A 25,866-nucleotide genomic window follows, 5' to 3' on the forward strand; every position below is an offset into this window, starting at 1 on the left:
TTTATGAATTGTTTTGTTAAGTAAATAAAATAGAAAATTAATAAAAATGACCAATATATGTAGAATGTGTCTTGTTGAATGTTTAGATTTAAATGAAATATCACAATCGAACGATATTTTACATAAAGTATCAAAATGCTTTGGTAACGATGTAAGTATTTTTTTCTTTTTTTAAATGAAAGTAAAGTTGAATTTTACTCGTTTTAATCCTTACTTAAACATTATGGGAAATATTTCTTATTAAATCACTCTATATTCTTTCTCATAAAAACATTATAATTATTGTCAAAATAAAAAAAGAGATATAAAGTAGAGATACATTACCATATTGTATATATGTAAAGTAAACTTGATATTTACCTGTTTAAAGGTGTCCATGAGTGATATCTAATTTTTTTTAATTAAATAATTTTTCTTAATTTCTTATCAGCCTATTGACTCACAGTCTTGCACCCAAGACTCCTCCACCTGCAGCAATCAACAGATGTAGAGAGTCCACTGCACTTGAGTGCAGTTTTTCAGATCTTGTTTGCATGCAGAGCTTCTATTTAATGCTTAAAAGGAGTATTTAATGCTTAAGAAATCCATAAATGAATATTGTAATTCTTAGTTAATATTTAAAATTTCAGATAATAATTAATGGTCTCCCGCAAACTGTATGCATTCCATGTGTAGACAAGATTGAAGATATTTATACCTTTCGTCACCTTATAATACACAATCAAAATATTCTCTTAAACAGAGTAAAGGAGATAGATAAATTAAGTGATTTTGATACAAGTATAACAATTAAAACAGAAACAAAACTGGAAAATGATGGAGATTATGATGTAGAAGTTAATTTAGAGATAAAAGAAGAACAAATTGAGACTAATGAAGACGATGAAAGTAAAAGTGAAATAAATGGTATAGACACCTTTAATTCTGATTCTGAAGATAATATTGCATTGTCTATGCTTGAACAACCGGAAAATGTTACAACTGATAAGGTAATTACCTTTTTCACTTTGGTCTAATATCCAGTGTTCATACTCATTTTGCCCTCATAAGTGTGTTCTGTAATTTAGGTGGTCCTGTGCTGGGAGGTGTATATTATATATTATGGATTGAAGTTGTTCCTCACAATTTTTGCTTTCAACAATAGTAACATTACAGAATTTACACATGCATATCTCCATAGTTGTATCAAAAACTAAAACCTATGATAATCAACCATCATCATTTTAGCAACAGATAGTCTACCGGACATAGGCCACTCTCTAGATTTCCAATAAAACCTGTATGACCAATGAGTCACACAAGGATGACAGGACTTTACCACTATGCTACCAAAGTTCTCATGCTCTACGTCAGATTGAAAATATTTTAATTAGTAATAATACATCTTCATTACATCGAAATCACAACAAATTATTTATAATACAATTGCCAGTGTCTGTGAAAGTGTTATTCACGTCCTGAGTTATGTTAACAGCAGGACAGGGGATATAGACAAATATTTAGCTATCTGTTCTTAAATATTTCGTGTGTTTTTGCAAATTTTTTTCAGCACCATACCCCGTTTAACCACTCCCATACCACTGGTAGAGATTAAAAAACTCCACAAAAATTGTTAATGAAATAGTTTAATTGTGTCACAGTTAACAGTAGCAATGAAAGCTATATAATGAAAACAAATAAAAGTGTAAAGAAAAACTGTTATAACTTAGAGTAATTGGCAAGTTGAAGTGGCAGTGGCTATTTAGTGCGCAAAGCAGATGACCGCTAGGACCTAAAGGTTCTAGACCGGAGACCATAGTCCGGCAAGTACAGCATAGGATGATAAGACCTTTTTAACATTGTCAGAAGATTCTGCTGCTGCCTTCTTCCAACTGGTTCTATTATAAATTTCTGGGTCTAGGCCCAGCTTTGGACATCTTATGGCTAATATGATGATGATGATGATAGTAAAAACATAATATAATAAATTTAAAAAAAAGTAAAAGTTACCAAATAGAATTATTATAATAAAAAGTATGTGTATGTATAAGCCAGTTGGAGTGTGAATTGATACAATGGATATTAAATAAATCTATTTACTATATATATATACATATATATATATACACATTGTTTATTCGAAATTTCAGGACAATAAATCTGAAGAAACAGCAAAAAATGACTATGCTGATATCTTACGTGCAAATAGATGTTTAACATGTTTCAAAAGCAATTCTTCACAAAATGAGTTAGTACGACATTACAATGAAATCCATAAAAATAAACCAGAAAACCAACAGACAGGTACAGAAGTTAAGACATATGAAACGGTCACAACCAATGGATGCTTGAAATATAAATGCATATTGTGTGAGAAAATATTTGACAGTAAGAGAAAGTTAAAGAAACATGCATTTTCTCATATCCAAGATAGACCTTTCTTATGTAAATTATGTGGTATGTTTTATGATATTTTTAATTTTTCCTTTACAAATCTAAAGTCATCTATGCGTGTGTAATGTATATGTATAACTATGATCTAGTCAACAAAATATCTTTCAATAATTTAATAGTAAATCTGTTAGTGGGACCTGAAAGTAATGTCTTTTGTGCTTTCTTAAGTTAAATTCACACAACTACATTTTAAACAAGTATTTATTTCTAGTGAACAATATATTCACCTTACTTATCAACAACCTTTTGGCATATAGTATACAAAATCAATGCCAGAGCAGTAAGAATCAATCAGTTTTTCTGTAAAATATGTTGTCAGAAACAACACTATTTTCCAGTCACCCTAATATGTGGCGAAAGAAGAGGCGAGAGAGATAACAACTAAAACTCTATAACCTGCAGAAGGATTATGGCCTTGCAAGAGGGAACATCAACTCATTTCTGTAATGCACTTCCAAAGTAGCTTTATTATAAATAATTGTTCTTATGATCATTTAAAATCTTGTTATATAGGGACATAGAACTGGTTGAGGTTGCAGAGGTATTGCAAAGAGGCCATTTTGAATCTGTGTCGCAAATCAACTGCCACAAGTACAATATGATGGACTTTGCACCCTCATGGTGTATCCACGAATCCCAAAGAAGTTTTTTTTATGGAGGCGTCTATCTCCCCTATGGTTTCTATGAGACAGGACATTACGATCATATTTATAATAATATCCTTAAATAAAAATATATACATATTTATCATATTTAATATACAAATTTTATTACAATTGAACAATTTTTGCTTGTGTACATAACTTTCTGGTTTATTTATTTACTCTTTCACTGAGAAGTTACTCCTCTGATGAAATAATCTTATTTATTATTTATTTAACTCGTGTACAGAATAAATGCCAGAATAGCCTCATTTTTATGGATCTTTGTACTGATTCATCATAATATCTTTTGAACCATAAGGCTTTGAGACATGATATTTAGTAAGAATATTTATTTTACTTAATTGAGGTTAGCTAACTATGGGTTTTATGAAATCTCTCTCAAGAGGATACTTTTAAAAGTAATGCATAATTTCAAACTGTGGCAGAATTAATTTTAAGCCTTTAGCATGCTTGCATGCATGAAACCAATCGAAAAAGGCTTTTATGAAATTGCAGCCATTGACGATGGGGAACAGTTAGTGTTTATATAAAAGGATATGGACCTAATATTTTTTTTGTTCTTTTCCTTCTTTTTTATTCAGGTCTCGCACAGAATACCAGTTACAAAGTAATATTTTCTTCTAGGTCGAACATACAAGACAGTGTCAGATATAGTAAGGCATGCCAGAGCTCACAGCGGTTCAAAAATGTCATGCAAATATCAATGTGGTTATAGTACTGCATATGTTGGAGCCCTTAAAAATCACGAAAGGAGACACAGTACTGACTACACGGTAAGTTTGTCTCTTGTATTTATATTTCTTTTTATTTTTTAATTCTATGTAATAGTTTTTTTTTGTAAACACATAAGGTTTAAAGTTTAAGATTGTAAAAAAAATTGTTTAAAAAAAATTAGGGGTGGACCACCCTTAACATTTAGGGGGATGAAAAATAGATGTTGTCCGATTCTCCACCCTGGCCCGATATGCACGCTGAGATTCACTAAAATCGATCGAGCCGTTTCGGAGGAGTTCAATCACGCATACCGTGACACGGGAATTTTATATATCAGATTATATCCCGGGAATCGAAACCCTCTACCACTGGGCTATCGCTGCTTTAAAATATTATAATATTTTGGGATAAATGCTCCGAATATGTATACGTATGTTTCCAGTATACCTGCGAGGAATGTGGCAAAGGTTTCCAAGTGTTGACCTGGTATGAGCAGCATCAGAACGTCCATACAGGGGTCAAACCTTTTGTCTGTGAGATTTGTGGTGTTGCCTTTCACATGGACAGGTGAGATATGTTCTTTTACTTTGATTACTGAAGAGAGAGAAGTAAAGCGAAGTTTTACAATTTCTTTTGATTCATATTTGTGATTTTTCTGAAAAAATTCTAGCTTTTCCCACTGACTTTGTAGTCATGTGTATACAGGATGTTTTGTTAATATGCTTATTTACTGTCAATGTATGGTACATCCTATTCGAAAATTCAATGGTTTTAAAAATAATGAATAATTATAAAATACAGTAAAAGGCCTTCATTCGCGGAGTACATGTTCTAGAAATAGGTCGCGAATACAGAAACGATGAATACGGAATGGTAAGTTATATGGGACTATACTCCCATAATACTCAGTATGATAGTTACTTCCGGAATATTTATCCTCTAAGTTGATCTAAAGGCTCCGTTTTTGAGGCTTTTTTTTGAGCTTTTATAGCATTTTATGACGTATATAAGTGGTCATTGTAAATGATTCTTAGTGTGAAAAAATAAATTTTACGGCATCATGGCAGAAATGTCGTTTGTGCCTATAAACGCCATTGGGAGGTTATACCATAATTGCCACATTTGGCAGACGGTTTGGCGTTCGCAGTGTGGTATTGTGGTACGCAGAGGACGCTACTGCCCATCCTCTGGAAACTTAAATATTTAATGGAATCAGGCGTTACCTTGCGGAAGTCCATCCTAAGTAAGAAAAGGACTAATATTTAGCCACAGTGGTCACTCTGTGTTTGGCACTAATCGGTGTAACATAACTCCTGAAGATGCCCCGAGGAGGAGTGAAACACGTGTTGAGTGATTTGGCGGTGGCATTTGTGTGATCAGCATTGTTTGCAGCATACGCATTTATCAGCGGGCTGGCGGGCGGTGCATTTTGTTGCACGACTACCACTGCATGTGCGGAAGTGGCTAAATATGCCTTTTCTTACTCTGGAAACTTGTTTCAGCAGAGAGAGTCCTATATAATTATTGCACAAAGTTTGAATTATATAAAATTACAAGAAATCGAACCCGCGACTTAAGATCCAAATTCTCAGTTCTCTACCCCTGGGCCAACACTGCTATAATAATCTATAATATATAATTGAATTATAAATAAATTTTACAGATATCTAAAAGCTCATATGACTTTAGTACATCCACAAATCTCAAGTAGAAAAAGGTTTCTTTGCGTTCATTGTTCCAAACCCTGCGACTCTAAGAATGGATTAAGGCTGCATTTGAAAGTAAGAACTTTATGTTTATTACGTAACTGGCTGTTTGTACAGATTAAAAATATAAAGTATATTTACTAAATTTAATGGAAATATTTTTAAAATTACGTAACATTGATTTAACCCTTTCGTTACCAGCGCCGGAGTTAGACGGCATCCACTGAACACCCCGTGTGTATCAGCGCCGCATTTAGGTGGCATCCATTTAGCGTACCTTATTGCATTGTTATTGAATTGATTCCTCTTAGGGTGCAATCATGTTATTGAATGCGCCTTTACTCAAAAACAATTCTTCTAAAGTATAGTACGTATTTGGAAACTAAAATTTAAAATGTGAAAAAGTATCACCCCAATTATAATCTAACAGGTTGTCAAATATCTCTCTTCCGCTTTTTTGCTCTTTGTTCAATGCTTTATAAAAAGTGTTACAGTGATCGGATTTAGTTCAAATATGCGCCGTTTTGTTCGATAATCTGTTTCCATCTAGACGGCAACTTCATAATACCTCCCTCGTAGAAGCCCCCCTCCTTATTTGCGAAGGACTCGGACAGCCACTTTTCACAAACCTCTTTTGAGTTCAACTTTACACCACCAAGGGCGTTCGCCATGGACAGGAACAGGTGGTAATCACTTGGCGCTATGTCCGGGCTATATGGTGGATGTGATAAAACCTCCCATCCGTTCTCCCGTAGCTTCTGACGAGTCATCAACGAAGTGTGTGGTCTGGCGTTGTCCTGGTGGAACACTACACCCTTCCTGTTGGCCAATTCTGGACGCTTCTGGTCGATCGCCTGCTTCAAGCGGTCCAGTTGTTCGCAGTAGATGGTAGAATTAAGCGTCTGGCCATATGGGAGCAGCTCATAGTGGATGATTCCCTTCCAATCCCACCAAACACACAGCAAAACCTTCCTGGCCGTCAATCCCGGCTTGGCCACTGTTTGGGACGATTCACCGGCCTTCGACCACGACCGTTTTCGCTTGATATTGTCGTATGTAATCCATTTTTCGTCGCCAGTCACCATCCGCTTCAAGAATGGGTCGAGTTCGTTCCGTTTCAGCAGCATATCGCAGGCGTTGATTCGGTCCAGAAGGTTTTTTTGCGTCAAATCATGCGGCACCCAAACATCAAGCTTTTTTTTTGTATCCAGCCTTCTGCAGATGGTTTAAAATGGTTTGGTGACTAAACTCCCATCTCCTGGGCGATGTCACGAGATTCCACATGCCGGTCTAACTCGATGTAGTCCATGATTTGATCGGTATTTGTCATCACAGGTCTTCCGCCGGCTGACTTATCCATGGTGTCGTTTTCGCCGGCTCTGAATCGTCGAAACCATTCCTCCGCGGTTCGAAGTGATAGAGTACCATCCCCCAAAACACCATTAATCTCACGGAACGTTTCTCTAACGGATTTGCCTTTAACGAAGGAAAACTTTAAAATAGCGCGAATTTCGGCGTTAGTGAACTCCATGTTTACACGTCTATAACTGTTGAACGCAATATCCAAACTAATCATGCATAGCGTCGTTTTGTAGGTTATGTCAAGACCTTTCAAATTATGTATAGTATTGCCAGATACGAGCTCTGTAGCGCTTTGTACATAGCCGCGAAATTCAAAAGACGAAAAGGCGGAAGGGAGATATTTGACAACCTATTACTAAGGTTCACTCAAATAAATTTTACTTTCAATTTATTAATTAGTATAAATAAATCGAAGTAGAAGGTGCGTTGTTTGCAGTGCAAATAACAAAAGACGGGAATCTAAATATGAACGTAATAATTGTAATGTGGGATTATGTGTAGATCTCTTTTTTAAGATTTATCACAGCCAAATAAATTACTAAGAATTATCTAAACTTTCATTTTTAATTAATATACCAGTAAAATCATTAAATATATACTTAAATGAGAAAAGTCGAACATTGCAATGTTGTCATTTCGGCGGAATGTACTGCGGTAAGGAAAGGGTTAATATACTTTTGAGGTTAGCCATTATATTTTTTTGTCTTCCGGAGAAATTCGTGAAAATTATATATCAATTTTGAATTTTAAGGAGCACGGTATAACGTCGAAATTCCTTTGCGATATATGCGGGAAGGAGCTATCTGATTCCAGACAACTCAGGTTTCACAAACGTGTGCATCTTGGTGATCGACCGTACACTTGCAGGTGAGTCAACGTGGAGACAAGAGAACATTCTAGTAAAAACACACGGTTAAAAAACCCATCAATTTTGTCAAAAATACTTCAACAAAAATTTAATTATATCTCAGCTCCTAATTGGATATAAAGGACATATATATGAAGAATATTTTAGAACCTGACAGTAACATTTTATATACCGGATTATTAATAAATTGCTGTGATATTAGAAATGTAAATTAAGTGCGATATAGACAGTAAGAAAATAAACAGTGATTAATAATAAATACATTTTTAAACGAATGATAAAAATAATAATCGTAAAAATTGTAGAATTCTGAAAGGAAGGCGATGGAAGTGAGGCGGTGTATGGAAGAAAATTATGGAAAGGAATGAAAGATATTGTGAAGGAAATTAGAGGAAAGAATGAAAGACATATAGTGAATGTATATAATTAAACAATTACTAAGTCGTAATTATAACAGAACTCGTGGTATCCATTCGCCTTTACGGTATATGCAAAATGTTGATTTTTTAAATTCTTCAATTAACCCTTTCGCTGCTGAGCGCCTAAAAGTGAACTACTCTCTCAGCAATTCATCCATGATAGGGGCAAAATTGATGAATAAATGTATTTGGTTACGTGACAAAATATCCGCACACGAAGCGTATGCAGTTGTCGTGTTGGTAACCAACAAATTAATGATCACTATCATGAAATTATTGACACGATAATGTATGCTGTTCGTCGAAAGAAAGCGGCTATAGCCGAGCGCCAGAAGGCGCTGTTCGCTAAGAGAAGGTGTCTACAGTCGAGTGCCGGAAGGCGCTGTTCGCTAAAAGAAGGTGTCTATAGTCAAGCGCCAGATGGCACTGTTCGCTGAGAGTAGGTGTCTATAGTCATCGCCAAAAGGCGCTGTTCGCTGAGAGAACGTCTCTGTAGTCGACCAGAAGGCGCTGTTCGCTAAGAGAAGGTGTCTACAGTCGAGTGCCGGAAGGCGCTGTTCGCTAAAAGAAGGTGTCTATAGTCAAGCGCCAGAAGGCACTGTTCGCTGAGAGTAGGTGTCTATAGTCATCGCCAGAAGGCGCTGTTCGCTGAGAGAACGTCTCTGTAGTCGACCAGAAGGCGCTGTTCGCTGAGAGAAGGTGTCTACAGTCGAGTGCCGGAAGGCGCTGTTCGCTAAAAGAAGGTGTCTATAGTCAAGCGCCAGAAGGCACTGTTCGCTGAGAGTAGGTGTCTATAGTCATCGCCAGAAGGCGCTGTTCGCTGAGAGAACGTCTCTGTAGTCGACCAGAAGGCGCTGTTCGCTGAGAGAAGGTGTCTACAGTCGAGTGTCAGAACGCGCTGTTCGCTGAGAGAAGGTGTCTATAGTCATCGCCAGAAGGCGCTGTTCGCTGATAGGTGTCTATAGTCGAGCACCAGAAGGCGCTGTTCGCTAATAGAAAGTGTCTATAGCCGAGCGCCAGAAGGCGGTGTTCGCTGAGAGAAGGTGTCTATAGTCATCGCCAGAAGGCGCTGTTCGCTGATAAAAATTGTCTATAGCCAAGTGCCAGAAGGCGCTGTTCGCTCAGAGAACGTCTCTGTAGTTGAGTGCTAGAAGGCGCTGTTCGCTGAGAGAGTGTCTACAGCCGTGCGCCAGAAGGCGCTGTTCGCTGAGAGAGTGTCTATAGCCGTGCGCCAGAAGGCGCTGTTCGCTGAGAGAGTGTCTATAGCCGTGCGCCAGAAGGCGCTGTTCGCTGAGAGAGTGTCTATAGCCGAGCGCCAAAAGGTGCTGTTCGCAGCGAAAGGGTTAAATAGCCAGGAAATGCGGTGCCAATTTTAAGAATCATTTGATCACCGGATAATTGAATGGGTGGTGAACACGTGGCAGCCATACTGGCAGGTTCGATCAGGTTTGATCCACGCTTGACGAAGACCGGCACAGTTGGTAACGTAGTGTGCGGTAAACTTTATAAAAAAGGATGCGACAGAAAGGAGGTGGTTTTGATGTCGTTCGTCTACTTAGGTCTAAACCTCTTCATCACCAAGACATTCCTCCCCCACCTGTGGTGAGGAATACCGACTTAAGGACAAAGGATGTAGAAGATGTTTAAATTAAGTATTTTTACAGTACATGCAACAAAACGTTTACAAGGCGGTTCAACCTGAGCTTACACGTGCGCACGCACACAGGGGAGCGTGCGCACGAGTGTGCGAGGTGCGGGAAACGGTATACACAAAGGGGGACGCTGCTCAGGCACTTAAAGATGTGGGTATTTCGTTATTAGCTCTTTATGTTCCCACTGCTGGGTGTTAAGTGGGTATTAACACGTTGACTGCCACGCCGCGTTTACAGTGAAATCTCCGTCAGGCCACGTGTACCGCTACGGGGTGTATTCCGATATTTTAAAAATTCGATTCGTTTAATGTCGCAAGAATAGCCGCCATTGTTTCCATGATTTGATGCTCAGTCATTTATTTTCGATACTTCGCACTTGTTTCTTATTTCGGTATTGTATAGGATCAGTTTGACTATTTGCTGAGTAACGAGTGGTATATCTGAAAATCTCTACCAAGGGTAGATATTATTATAATAAGACGAAAAGGAAAAAGGAAAACTTATTTGTTAGAGAGGCAAGAGATATGTAAATATTAGAAGATTTAGGGAAATATTAGCTTCAAAATCATTTGGGTTGTCTTGATAACACAACACCCATGTTTTCGTCGAAGACAGCTTATCGCTGTTCGAAAAAATTATTCCGGAGAAAGCATTAGATGCGCATGCAAACAGTGTTATGCAGATAAAAGTCGTCGAATGGGCAGATCAAAAACACGAGACAATGTAAAGAAAACAACAACTTATTGTCCGAGTCGTCTCAACCAATCCCAGCTTTGTATAGAATGTTTCAAAGTTTAGCATTCTCCATAATTTTCTTATTAAACCATTTTCATATTACTTGAATAACAATAGTTTATACTAATGAATATCCTATTATAAATTTAATTTATATTAATTAATATGGTTTATATTAAATAATATTTAATAGTTTTGTTACTTATTCTGCGAAATATCCTTTCAAATACATACGAATGTCTGCGCAAGTAGTCAAATAAGCGTCACCCCAATACAAGTGACGCGGCCCGATCCGAAACTTGACTGTCACCCGGATACGGGTGACGTGGCAGTCCACGTGTTAATAGCTCGTCCTAATATTAGTCAGACATAGCCAAGGTGGATGTCTCTGGATGCAAGCAGCGCAAGGTCGCTCGTGGAGATCTTTGATCACCTTGCAGTCGAAGTCAATCAACTGAAATAAAAGAATGAATAAGCCTTAATCATTTTTATCGGGTTTTTAAATATTTGAAATCTACGAGTTCCAATATATGATGTCAATTTTTTCATTATTTTCTGGCTAAAATAGTAAAGATACGCAAAGATATTTTTTATTTTTTCTAAATTAAAAAGGTGAAGTATAAATAAGAATAAAAAGATTATTATTACGATATGAAGTTTTGATTTAAATTTATACTTGTATCTATTCTTAGCATGCTGAAGCATACTGAAATAGATAAAATTACATTATAACTATATAAAAATTATCATTTCTAATTTAACAATTTTTAAAATTTAACCAATATTTAGTTTTTCGTCTCTCCTAAAAAGTTGCATTTTCCGACTTTTTATTTTATTCAGTGTGAGCGGTTATATGCCTGACAGACGACCTTCTTAAGGTCGTCGGAAGACTAGATACAGGGTGCTTCAAATCAGTCCTATTGGAAATCTAGGGTGGAATGTTTATGTCCAGCCGTGGGTATCTGTCTGAAATGATGTATTCATATGTTTATATGACGTAATTTACATATATGTCGACGTAAGTCCGAAAGAAAAAAAATTAACGTATTTCATAGTGATAGTATATACGGGGTATATATGTTATATATTCAGGCCTTTAAAAATTTTACACTTATAACCAAGCACCCTGTATGTATACTTATATAATACAAATTTTAATATATTTACAGGTTTCACAAAGGAAATAACATACAAAACCCAGTGAGAAATTAACCTTAGAAACTAGACGCCTGTTATTCAAAGATAGTCTAGAAGTTTGCATTTAAAATAGTCAAGAATTAGTACCTTTTTAACTATATAAGGAATATTAGCCAATACATATCATTCCCGTTTCAATTTCACAGTTATTCCAGTGTTAGAGAAATTACGTAATTTGGAATTATCTATAACTAAATGTACTGATATTATAAGATGTAATGATTTTTAAGTAAATTGTGATTTATTAATGAAGATACAATTAAAAAATAAATTCAAAATTAATTATTGTTGGAGTATTTATTTACCTTATCCCTTATTCAAGAGACAAGTTCATACCATCGAAGTTTTGCCAACTTTATTCCGTGATGACCTGAATACAAAGTACTGTTCGTCTTCACCACGCCTTCTGGATATATCTTCTTGCTGTGATCAATAGAAGCCTGATTATGTTGGTCGGGCTGAAACCTCACTACTGCCCGCTAGAGGTACTTTTGGTTCCTGGGTTCCCCTCTGGTACGGTTTGCTTCTCCTTAGTGACAGGTTCACTAAGGAGGAGCAAGCTCCAGAATCCTCCGGAAATTCCATATTAATTTCAGGCTTAGTGTGGACGTCCAGTCATCATACACCTCACAGCACCAGGACTCCCGATCTCTGGGTAGCCGGATTACAAGAGTCGCCTCTCTATCGAGCAAAAGAACCCTGAGAGAACTGAGACTTGCCATCGTTGGTCGTGGATTCGTTTCCAGGGATACAATCTTATATAATTCACACCTTGTGCATTAATTATACAGGATTGCCATTACAATAAGGAAGTGGGGGGCAGCGTCCCAATCTTCAACCCGCCTACCAAGCGTGGCGATTTTAGTATATCCTCGCATAGATATCCTTGGGGAAGACCTATGTCTTATAGTAAGCGTATATGGGCTGAAAAAACATATAACTTTATCCACATAAGATCATTTACACCTGACTACGTCATGAGAATAATGCCAGAAAGGCCCATTTCGATTGAAATTAGAATCAGATTTAACTTTTCCAATAACAGCAACCTTCATTTCAAAGCTACGAGGATCATTAAGGTGTCCTGACCTGAAAAGATCCACAACAAATCAGGTTCAGATATTTACAATAAAGGATATTCTACTATTGTATAGTAGAGGGATACATTCCCAAGCTTTGTCGCTTAAAAACTTTAACGCTATTATACGAGTAAGAGCTGCAGGCACCATCTGATGTTACGACCTTATAGACACTTGCCTTTAATTGTCCCCATCACCGTCAGTTGTTCCAGGTGATGTCCGTTATTAGGTCCTCGTAAAGCTCTGGATCCTATTGGAAATCTACGAGGTAGAATTGTGTCAAAGGAAGTCCTCTGATTTTGAGGTTATGTAGAATGTATTTTTGTTATTCGGCCTTTTTCAGTGTTCACGTATTGTGTTAGGATTATTGATCAACATTATTTTTAATATATTTCGGTATTTCATTTTATTCATTTATTTATACTTTGTTTACCAAACATCAATAATATTTTGAAAGGAAATGTATAAAAACAAATAGATTATAACTAAAAATAAAAAACTTATGCGAAGGTACGAGTACAAGAGGCGGTCTTATCGCTCGAGGCGATCTCTACCAGACAACCTTTGGATAGAGATGAGATATATGATTAAAAGGGCAATTTAGGGTTAACATTATAAACATACTTCTAATTTTAGAGTATAATACACTTAGTAATATTTAAAGCAGCTGCGACGTTTTGTATATCTCGCTTAAGCGAGAGTAGCCAGGTGAAGCCTGTGTCTCTTCTGACTAGAGAGCACTCATCGTTTTGCAAATATATATAACACTCGATTCACTACACTATACACCTACACGGGTATAGTCCCTTTTCATACGATTACGATCGTCAAGAGTAAATTTTCAGGCCACGTACCGCTGTTCCATCAGCTCAATTTCGATGAAGCCTCACAAAGCCTATGTAAGCTAACAACCTAACATCAATTACATCAAATGCAATGCGAAAAACTTATTGGGCAACAAGTGGAGCTGGGAAACGGTCGGTAAAGATAACGGCAAGTGCCTAAATGCGAGGAAGAAGAGATTTAAGCGGAAAGAAGAAAGAAGGAAGAAGGTACAGGTGAATTCAAATAAGATCCAAATGTTAAATTTCATATTGTTCGTAAGAGGTAGTTTCTAAATATATATAGTTTCGTATCACATGGGATCGGTCAATCTTTTTCTTTGAGAAATATGTAAAAAAATTAGGCAAGACTGCATCGACGTTCTAACATTAAAACAGAATCAGCAGTGCAATAAAAACAAAATATTACGCCCAATTGTAATTCCAACAATTTTTAAATTATTTTATCTTTAGCAGGATGTACGAAAAAGCGGTATATTATATAGACTATATCACACGGATATATCAAGGAAGTAATGTCATACTAATTTAATAACATTATCAGTGGACAAGTGAACTGAACTAAAAGATTTATTGTACGTATCAATTGTTCACGTGTTATGTAGCCCTAAATTCTAACAGGAACTAGAGGAAGCCGTCCTGTGTATCTCTCAATAATTGCTTCCCCATTCGATAGGTGTGAGCCAACTGTGTGCGTCTCTATACATCGTGTTTTACACATGAGATTTTTATCTGAAGATAGATCTAAAGATATGTTTTCATTTTATTAATATAATCTTGTTGTAATATAGTCTTGTTATAACGTTGGACATGCGACTGACATTCAAATTTGTCACAATGGCACACTTCGGGAAACGCTGCTATAGGCAGAGAAACGTCACCAAAACGTGCTACTATGTCACGCGGCCTCCGGAATCCTTTCTGATATTATTCTGAGTGGTGTATAAATGACAACGTAAAGTTTTCAGAAACAGCCATGCGGTTTAGTTCATACAAGTGTTTTTCATTTCAGTAAGAAAAGGACCAATATTTAGCCACTTCCGCACTCACTCTCTCCCACTCTGTGTTTGGCACTAATCGATGTAACATAACTCCTGAACATGCTCCGTGGAGGGGTGAAACACGTGTTCCGCACATGCATGGTTTATCGGTGGCAGTTGTGTGATTCGCATTTTTTGCCGCATACGCATTTATCAGCGGGCTGGCGGGCGGTGCATTTTGTTGCACGACTATTACTGCATGTGCGGAAGTGGCTAAATATTGGTCCTTTTCTTAATTAGGATGGACTTCCGCAATGTAACGCCTGATTCTATTAAATATTTTTCATTTCAATTAGGATAGAGTCAATCTCTACCCCAAAACTTTCAATTGTGCTCTTCAGGAATTCTACTCTTAACATACAAGTACATTGTATTTGTATGTATTGATCCAAAGTAGATTATATTTATAAAGGGTGATTGGTTATAAATGTAGAAATTTTAGAAGGGTGAATGTAAGACATACCTTTTCGGAAGAATAATGGTTTTGGAAATAATAAATGACGTGATGACGATAAAGTAAGAAAAAGAGTTTTGAAAATTACTGCGTATTAAAATTAATTGATTGTTTTACCAGAAATTATTGGCCCGTTGCATTTAAAGAGAAAAAATATATTAATGTAACATATTTGAATCATTTACTCCTTTATAGCTTTCACATATATCATTATAAAAACCGCGTGTAGTTATATTAATAAGTAAAAATGTTACGTAATTGGATATCCCGAGATCTATCTGCGCGTTAATCGGATGGTGTGTAGCAGCCGCCACCGGATCTCGTCACGTCCGCGAGCTCCCCGCGGATGTCGCGCCTCGATCCCGTGGGACTTCGCCCCGCCTCCACGCTGGGACACTACAATACTAGAGTTGCTAAACTTTGCTCCGAGTAACCTCATTTATTATTGCACAACACTTTCGAAGTTAATAAATTTGAATTAATTTTTCGCTTTGCCAATGTGTTTAATATGAAATAGGACTTTATCGGTCATATTAATATCTCGGCTGCGTTCGCAAACTACTAAACATGTTATCTTCCAATATTAGTCAGTGCCTTAAGACGAAGGCTAATTTGCAAGCTCTCAATCACAGAGCCATGGAGAGGGCTATGCTTGAGGTTTCACTAAGAAGTCAAGTCAGGAATGAGATGGAGATAGATGAACGATAATAATCGACATAGTCCAGTAACAAGTCGAAGCGGTAGCGGACAGGCCACTGCGCCAATAACTGGTGGTAGCTAGGTCTTTAAGGTTCTTAAATGGAGATGACAGACCTTGTAAAGGTCGTCGAATAATGCTAGGTGCAAGTCGCTTCCAATCGATCCCATTGAAAAGACAGGTTATCTGGTGGCAGAATTCTGATTTCAAATTCAAATTAATCCGTGACCCCTAAGCAAAAAAAAACGGGAAAAGAGCAGCGCTAACTTTGTTTTTCTTGAAGTTTTTTTAATCACAATATCGCATTGGGCGAAAAAACAATGCGTGGTCGCAATTGAAACGGGAGATAAAGGAATATGGTATTTACAGTAACGGTATATAGGAAAACCTATTGTCTAGCTGTAGCCATCTTATGTCTAAAAGGTGATGAAGATGTTAAAATTTTTCTCTTACAGTACTTGTATGTGTTTATATAATTATCATATATTTGAAATCTTAGAACCGAATGACATTCTAAAACAGGATTATCCAACTATTTACGCGCCATGGCTGATCTAAGTCTTTCTAAAACTCTAACGCCCCCGTATGTAACGTAAATATTATTTTATTTTAAAGCGAAAGGATTTTTATTGAAACCACGACAATCAAACATGAATTCGTTTTTCAAAACACCAAAAATATTACTGAACATAATACATTATTACTTAAATAAAATAAAAAGAATGAAGTTTACTCCCGAGTGGAGTACTCCCAGGGGTCCAAGTTTTCAAGTTCGTCCTATCGATCCCTTGACCCACTTTCTCAATGCATTCGGCCTTGCGTTAGGGGGGAGTTTTATTAATGTTCAAATCCACTAATTATTTAAGTTAGCTAATAAAAGTTGCTTACAAACGTTAATCGTGAAAATAAGAAATGCTTGAGTTAAAATATTTTTGAAATTATCTCTAATTTATATTTGTAAATATATACGTTATTATAATTTAATTATTTTATTTCATAGCAGATACGTATAATAAAACCATTTTCCTTTACAGATATCATGGCATAGCTTTTATTATCTTAAACATAAAACCAAAGTCTGTTAATTGTTTATATCGAGAAAAAATACTTTGTTTTAATTCTCTTCCCTAAACTACTATTTTATATTTACATTCTTGAAGTTTTTCTCGCATTACAAATTGTTTTTTTCGTACTGTATGAAAAATATTTTGTCTAAAATACTTCAAAATTAATTAAAATACATATTCTCTTATAATATCCACACTGTAAGAATTGTCAATAAACTTACAATAGAAAAATATCTAAATACAACTTTATTGTAAAGCAGCAACGTTGAAATTGATTTAATCATTATCCTTACGCCGTTTTTGCGCTTACCACTTCAGCGAATTAGAATATTTGCGAATCTGTGGCGGTGATTTTACGCGGGAGAGATAAGAGGCAGCCATGTTTAATGTGAAGCTGTCATCAAAATGACATGTTTATGTTTAAAATATTTTACAGCAAGATTTGTTGATTTTTAATAGCGTGCGTAAATAAATTGCGTTGTGAATTTCGACATAAATAAAATCAGGTTTTTAGTGAAGTAAAATGTTCATTAAATAAATCCTTATGAGTATATATACGCATCTATCTAATTCTCACCTATATTTATGAAATTTCATTCATCTTATTTTAAAAGATTCATGTTACTTTGTAGAAGATTTTTATACCGAAAAAAACGCAGAAACTGGAAAAAAATCATATAATATATTAACTATTGAATCATTACGCATATCACAGATCTCTTTAAACCTTGCGTGTTTGACAGTTTATACATTACAAATATATATTGTCATTTAAAAACTGCATTGGTCAATATTTATCGATCACAAATTTTATTTATTTATTACTATTAATAAATAAATAAAGTGATTACAGAAATATTTACTATAATATGTATTATACCTTTATATGTTTTATAACATGTTTTTTATAAATATACATGTATGTTTTGTACACGTTTACTACCCATTATTTATACTTCTACCTTTTCCATACTATAGTTGTCTGTAAGAAATTGCCTCGTGTGATAAGACAGCCCATTGTACTCTTTTCTTTATTATTACGGAACTATTTAAATGTGTCCTAGCGTGTACAATAAAGAATATTAAGTAAATAAACATGGTTAATTTATTTATTTTTTCTATTAGAATGCGACTGGTCAATAATTTTCGCCTGTACGTTGGTAAAACTGGCTTATAGAGATGGATTTCGGTTCTACGAAAAAAAAAAAAATTTTTTAGTTTAAATCCATCGTGCTTTGACGAGCTTAATAAGCACGTCTGTCTACATTACGGGTGGGTGTCGTGCTGCGCATTTAAGTCTGTGGTCTCCTCTTCAAAACCTTAAGACGTCAGCGGCCACCTGTTCTACGCATTACCTGGCCTGCTCTCTGCCACTCCCACATGTCACTTCACTTAGCTATGTCGGTTCCTTTCGTTTATCTACGTCTTCATTCACAATTCTGTCCCGCACAGAAATCCCGAACATAGCATCCCGGTTTGTTATTTTTTTATATTCCATATATTGTATGTGAGCTTGTATTTAGCTTTGAGAATGCGCGGAGAGTTCCTCGAGGGATTTCTCGGTGAAATTGTTAGCGTATTTCTCCAACATAATGAAATTTTTCTTTCCAAGTCAACGTATGGCATTTGGTTGTGTATTTTTAATGTATTTGATTTATAATTGAACGTGTATTTTCCGAAAGATACAATTAATAGAATTATGTTCGAATTCATCATCGCCATCACTTCTTCAATATTTTCAAATTCAGTTGTTCTTTTTTAATTAATTCAATTTCTAAATTCAAATTCTCTGTCTTCCAGCCAGCTCTTAACACTGAAAATTTCAGGCAGTTGCACTTTTAACAAAATCTACAAGATACTTATATTAATATAACAGTGATGTATAAGATCATATATTAGTATTAGTTTATTAATCTTTGTAAAAAAAATTGATAATATGTCATGTGTCATAATTTAGACGTGTGAACTGTCAGAAGAAACTCTAAAGAATTGTCAGAAGAAAGAGATACAGATGAAGATAAAAAACGACGAATGACTAAAGTAACGACTGACCTTCCCTGTGAAAGATAAAATAAAGTACTGAGCAGTCGTACGCTTTTTTATTGTCTGACGACTGCACATAAATGTGTTGTAAATATTAAAGGTAATTTAAATAATATCGCTAATATACATAAATGGATTGATTCTCGAGTTAGTCTTATGTATATTTAACACTTTATGTATTCATTATAGAGGATTGTCATTACTCACAAAAAATTCCATAGGATGCTTATTGCCCACAGCGTTTTCTGAGTACCAAGCCAACCCACCTGCCAAGCCTCGCAATTATGGAATATCCACCATAGATATCTTTGAGGCATGTGCCTTGTAGTGGACGATATAACTATTAGAAAGATATGGAAATATATACAGTGACGTTGATTTATGGGAAACTCTTTAAAGTTAAGAAAATAGCTTCGTACATGCCACCGTTAGTGCCTTCGAACTTGATTTTTGTAGGACCTTATTAGAGCCTCTTTGGTATAACTTCTTAAGTTATAGAATAATATATGTATAATTGTTTAATGTCTTATATACTTAGTAGTAAGTATATATATAAGTTATTGGCATAACAAATAGATAAAATAGAAAAAATGTATCAAAGTATAAAGAAGAAATAAATGACTTATAATATATAAAATATAACTATATCTGTATGTATGTATAGTATAATATGCTATTTATATGAATGTAATAAATATCACCGGCACAGGCTCAGGGGGTAAAGAGCGTAGCGGTCATCATTGTTTTTCGAACAACAGACTCCTTTAGGCTGTATGACAGTGACCATCATGAGGTAGCATATCACATCACACGAACTCTTGCGTGTATCACATGGACGAGACTCGAGATGCGATCGCAAGATTCATAGATGTGGTGAATACGGCAACCACCACACAAATACTGGCGCAAAACCTGGGGCTGGCAATGTGGAGTAGGAACAAGGAACTAGTCGCACGAACTGTAATGTAAAAAACTAGACATTGATATGGCAATGCAAAAAAAAAAAAAAACTAAAATATTTAAAAGCAAAAAAAAAATGAAAATTCAGTTTTAAATAGTTTAAGATTTAAGTTAGAAAAAGTTTAAAAATAGACCCGAGTAACTTAATTAAGTAAGCACTGTGATACGCTAGAACAAGAGCATTAACAAAAAAGAGAAATATTAAGTTTTATTTTAGAAACAATGGCACGGATTTTAATGTCTCTGGTATACAGATTCAATAAAATAATAACTCTATTATTCTTATGTATCCGTATAGAATTAGATCATAAATATATATTTAATTAGCTTTATTGAGATGTAATAAATGTACTTATAATGTAATCTCCTCTTACAATACTTATTTATAAGAGTCTGCAAAAAAATTATGTTAGCTCTCTGATCGAAAATCCTTTTCTAAATCCTCCTTTCGCAAGGATTACGGTGACATAAAATTCTTTTCGCGTATACATTGCGAAAACAAGGAAAAACCTGGAGTTGTTTTGTACAAAAAGTTTCTTTATTGAGATAGAAAAAGAAATAGAAAATCTTGTCTTGAATTGTAACTCTAGAGAAAAGTTTCATGAAGAAAATTTTAGGTACTCTACATTATATGTATATATGTTCAGTTTTATCATACCTTTTTTGTGCCATATCTCATCTTAGCCTTTCTAAAATCTTTACGCCGTCCTATGTAGCATACATAATTTTTATATTAAAACGAAAGGATTAAATTTGCGTAATTTTAATTAAGAAAAAATGAAATATAGAAATAAAATAAATAAAGTAGTACCAAAAATAGTGCAATAAACAGTATAATATAATATAATAATTATAAAGAAAATATGTATTAAATATATGAACAATAATTGTAATGTTGCAAAATAAAATAGTAAGGGAACCTAGAATGTAGTGGTTGAGGATGGATGTATGGCTAATGGAATGAAAGAGAAAGACTAGGAAAATTGTAGAACAAAAGAAACAGTACAACAAATAATATGATACATGAAATAGGAGAATCATAATAATAAAAAATTAATTGAATAAATTATTAGAAATAAAAAGTACCTGTCCCACACGAGATAGGGGAACGAGAGGTCCCCAATAGCTGGGACCATTTAAAATAAAAATAAAACTTGCGTAATGTCCACTTTTGAATTGCCTCCCTCATCAATCAAATTGCCTTATATATATAATACTAGAACAACATTGTACGGCATTGCAATAAAATCCCATGTAATGTCTTTGAGTTGTCATGTATATAAGAAGTTCATTAAATTAAATTATGTAAATAAAGTAATTAAACTATAATAATAAATTGCTCTATTACTGTTTTAAGTGTAATAGTGACGTACACGACTAAATAAATGATAATTTTTGCATAATAATTTAAATAAATTGACATGTTCCCACTGTTGGAATACTAGTATCTTCTCAGAGATATGGTACTGGCCGTCAACACAAAGATTTTTAGCGTTTTGTGGACACCGGAAAACCACCTGTGTACGTATTTCTTTCTTTAGACGCGAATAAAAGAAATTATTATTTATCTGTTGTATATGTCAAACAACAGCAGTGACAGCGACTATCTATCTGTCAGCGTTCGAATTTAAATCGGTGTTCGAATTTGAATTTGAACAAGCAATAATAAAAAGTATTGATGACTGTAGTGGCCAGTATGCTTATAATAAGATAGCTCTCACTAAGCTTTCATTTGTGTATATTATGGTTAAAAATAATCGGACATCAGAATATTGTATTTTAGTTTAAAAAAAGTTTAGTATACATGTACCACCAGTAGAATAGATGACGCAATTTTAAAGGCAACAAGGCGTGAAAGTGTCAGTCACAAAGGTATGTTAGCGGTGAAACAAAAGAGGTAGATAAACGTCAAACTGTCCGTTGTCATATATCTCTTGTGCGTCTGTTCAATTGTTGCAAGCGGCGACTAGCACGCCCGCGCACGCTGTAGTGATATATTAATTTATTAACTCATATTTGTGTATTAAAAATAAATCATATTTTATAGTAAAAAAAACGGGCGATTTTATGCACGACATACCAGGGTTACATGAACTATGCATTAACAATAAATAAATATAACCCAAAAGTAATATCTTTTGTTCATTATAAATCGTTTATAAGTATGACAAGCCACTAAAGGTGTTTATGACGTATGTTATCTCAACACGGTCGGGGAAAATGTGTAAGCGCGTTAAATATTCATGAGATGATTTGAAGGAAAACATAATTTAAATATGTCAACCGTCACATGCTTCGTCAAAAAATACGGTTTATAATTATCATAATCTTTTAGCTGTAGCACATCCACCGCTAGATTTAGGCTACTTACGTCTAGGATTGTTTTTAAGCAACCTGCACCCATTGTATTCCGAGGACCTTAACATGGTCGTATATACACATTATGGGTGGACGTTCTGCGCTGTACAAGTCAGTCTCTACCGTAATCTGTACTTTAGAATTTTAAGACCTCAGTGAGACAACTAACCAGTGGGTATATTATTACTAATTCTCTACTTATCTAAAATATAAATTTCAAAGCACAGTGACATTTGGCGCCATTTGTAAGAATTAAGGTAGGTTTTTTTTCTTAAGGCGGACGATGGTTCGATGTGGTCTCGAACCAGCGTAATAGCACCACGAGGGTTTCGGGGGTAGCGTATCCACGTATACCCCGGGACGGGCTATCGAAAAATAGCACGGCGCGAGGGAAGACCGCGTGGCGATCCCTGACCGGGAGATACCGCAGTTTCCCGTTTAGCGCAGAGGGCGACCACCGGGGGGGGGGGGGTGCGGGAGTTAGTGGGTAGGAATCTCACATACCCCTGTCCTCCCCTCAGCGGCAGGGTATCTTGTATACCGGAAGATTTCCCCCCCCAAAACAAAAAAAAAGTTTTTCATTATGACATTATTTTTGTGCCACCTGTTAGTAGTGGTGTTTTTATCTACTTTTGCAAATTTTATTATTATATATTATCGTACAAGTTTATAAGACATTACTTATTGTGGAGTAGCATTCGTTCCTAAGATTTATGTTGTTTTAAATAATAATAAGGATATACTTAAGTACAATAAGGAAATAACAAGATCATACACGTTTCAGTCATAAATATACAATGCTGGGCATTGTCCTCTCTCATAGATTTTCAATAGGAGCTGTCAAAAGTCACTTGCATACAGCCTCTTGTGATGACCATAACAAGTTAGTCTGTATGTCTGTTCGTAGTTTCCGCAGACCCCTTAGGCCGCAGGACTACATGTTCTTTAACTTGCCACTTTGAAATGTCAAACCGCTGTCGCTTACTTTATAGACCTTCTATTTTTGCTTCGTTCTGCAGAAAAATCCCAAGCATTTCTCATTCCATAGCAGTTAAGTGACTGTTAAACCAACAGTATATATAACAAGTATCAATTGATTTTAATTACACTTGCGTTATAAGGTGTTGTATACATATTTATACGACAACTAGCTGATCCCGCAAACGTTGTTTTGCAAAAAAAATTAAAGTTTTTAATTAACAAATGTAAGATAAGGGTTGATCGTAGAGCGATGAAAATTTAGGTTTGTATGTATTTTTGTCTTTGTATGTCGTTTAGGGGTATGAAAAATAGATAGTAGCCGATTCTCAGACATACTGAATACGCATGTAAAATTTGGTAAAAATCGGTCAAGCCGTTTCGGAGGAGTTCAAGTTCGAACACCGTGACACGAGAATTTTATATATTAGAAGTAAATGCAAAATACCAGTGCATTTCTAGAGGTAAATCTGTACTCAATTTGAGGGAGGCAGGTTAAATTTTGTGGGACGCTTTAAGGGTGGCAGGACGAACATTGCGCATGCCTGATATGAAAATCCCTGCCTCCTGAATATGTTCTTTGTCTACAATCCCACAGGAACTGTTGCCGAGAGCACGTTTTAAGCTCAAATGTTAAGGCGTAGTTTGCGGAAGGCGGGAAAAAACGTGAGTCTATTCAACGATTGACAATTTGATTAGATTTATTTTTCTTTTATTATCTGTGCCAAATTATATTTTAGTTAAACGTCAATAAAAATAACATATGAATCAATATAACAGACATCTTGATTTTTAACCTTTTTTAACTAAATATTAGCATTATTTTTTATATGAATAGATGAAACACAAAAATGTTAGTACACGATTTTAATTATTAAGTTGTTATTCTGATGCCTAGAAAGGTTTGACAAACCTTATCTATCATATGACAATCCTACGCAGAAGTGCGTTTGGTGTTTCCACCTGAAGAATTTAAATTCAACTCCATTCAAATCGAAACACAGTGATTATTACATGCTGATATTTATTGACACCAATATATGTCGATAGTGTGTCAAAGATATATATATTACCGTTTTCGTTTTGTAGTAGATTTTTTATAAAAGATATATTGCGGTATGGAGGAAAACTGAACTTATGTGTGATTTGAGACCTTTTAAACCTTTCTGATGGTTGTCGACATCGATCATACATTTGTCCCTTGGTACTGTACCCATGGACGCCTTGGTGAAGGGTCAAAGGTTGCCTTAGAATACATCTTCGTTATGCCATAGCAACGCAAAACCGTCGTTTTGTTGTCCTTATATAAATGACAAAATTTAACATATTTTTATTCAAGAAATTTTCATGCGCTTTTGATTTTAACATTATAAGTAGTAAGTTACCACAGGTTCCAAACGCTGATCTGTTCAGAAGATCCAGCCAGAAACTCAACAGTTGCTCTTTTAAATGAATTTTAACAATTTTTCATATGTATGTTATGATATTAATCCAGTAAATGTGTCAACTAACCAAGTTCCATATATCACGATCAACTAAAAACTCTTGAATTCTATAGTACGATTTTTTCAATATTATTATTTTAATTTTAGATTTAAAACAAGGGCTGAGATATCTTGTGGAACATATTTATGCTTACACATAGATTCTTGAAGGTTTTTTTATATTTTAGAAGGATTAAATCAAGTTTCACAATTTGCAATATAAAAATAATATATTAAACCTTAATTATTATAAGTATATACATATGTATGTATGTCTAAGTATGTATGTCTATGTATGTTTATGTTCGTTTGTTTGTAAATATGTAATTTTTGTACACGTAAACTACCCATTATTAGTACTTTTACCTTTTCCATACTAGGGTTGTCTGTAAGAGATTGCCTTGTGTGATAAGACCGCCCATTGTACTTTTTTGTATATTATTGTAAAACTTATTAAATGTATCTTAACGTGTACAATAAAGAATATTAAATAAATAAATATAAATTTTTGCTTTAACAAGATTTATTTAAAAGCATTTTTTTAGATTTAAAACTAACAAAGGATGTTCTACGATACCTTGTGAAATTTTATTATATGTACATACACACAGACCTATGAAGGATTTGTTAAAATAGTGAAGACAAAATTTAGGCGTTACGAGTTTATTTTTATTTCTGGTATTTATCATCTGTCACTAATTTTCATATACGATTTTAAAATACGGCGCATAAATAATATGTTAAAAAAAACATGTTGCGAAGCAACGGTTAGAATATCATTTTTTTTAAATATCTCTCAAGTAATATCTAATTTTCGTGTTATAAATAGCCCGTATCTTTTCTGTAAAATAAATATATAAATAACATCATCACCACTGTCCTGTAATAAAATATTGTAAGAGGAAACGCTATGAAAAAGTCAAGCCATATTACCTTCCGTTAATTGCTTTACTTTTTTAATTGCAAGACATCATTAAAGTGATTTAAATTTAACTATGTCGAATATTGATCACTGCATAAAGTTTAACTTACACTGAAAATATAAAAACTACGTATTATTGCAAAAATTATTGTTGTATAAATTCTTGATCTGTATTTTGACAGAAACACTTT

The 25,866-nt window shown here is 34.8% G+C and overlaps 1 protein-coding gene across 2 annotated transcripts; it reads left to right on the forward strand.

The window, feature by feature from the left end:
- The first annotated feature begins 49 nt into the window (after nucleotides 1–49).
- Nucleotides 50–11,998, forward strand: LOC137925239 (zinc finger protein OZF-like). Of its 2 annotated transcripts, XM_068768651.1 has the most exons (9): nucleotides 50–151; nucleotides 630–989; nucleotides 2,130–2,436; nucleotides 3,723–3,871; nucleotides 4,255–4,379; nucleotides 5,476–5,593; nucleotides 7,632–7,747; nucleotides 9,832–9,969; nucleotides 11,724–11,998. In XM_068768651.1, exons 1-9 carry the CDS (start codon nucleotides 65–67, stop codon nucleotides 11,764–11,766), a joined length of 1,443 nt encoding a protein of 480 aa, XP_068624752.1. In that variant the 5' UTR covers nucleotides 50–64; the 3' UTR covers nucleotides 11,767–11,998. The 2 variants fall into 2 exon arrangements, with proteins under 2 accessions (XP_068624752.1, XP_068624753.1); XM_068768652.1 differs by lacking the exon at nucleotides 9,832–9,969.
- The last annotated feature ends 13,868 nt before the right edge of the window (nucleotides 11,999–25,866 follow it).

Source organism: Battus philenor, unplaced genomic scaffold (genome assembly GCF_028537555.1).
Source record: "Battus philenor isolate CCGP_79_NKW_IND1 unplaced genomic scaffold, ilBatPhil1.0.hap1 SCAF_26, whole genome shotgun sequence".
Lineage (NCBI taxonomy): Eukaryota > Metazoa > Arthropoda > Insecta > Lepidoptera > Papilionidae > Battus > Battus philenor.

Excerpts from the sequence above, each read along its gene's own strand:
- LOC137925239 (XM_068768651.1), top strand. The coding sequence starts at position 65 with ATGTGTCTTGTTGAATGTTTAGATTTAAATGAAATATCACAATCGAAC. Across the intron at positions 152-629 it reads CAAAATGCTTTGGTAACGAT|ATAATAATTAATGGTCTCCC; the intron begins GTAAGTATTTTT and ends TTAAAATTTCAG. Across the intron at positions 3,872-4,254 it reads GACACAGTACTGACTACACG|TATACCTGCGAGGAATGTGG; the intron begins GTAAGTTTGTCT and ends GTATGTTTCCAG.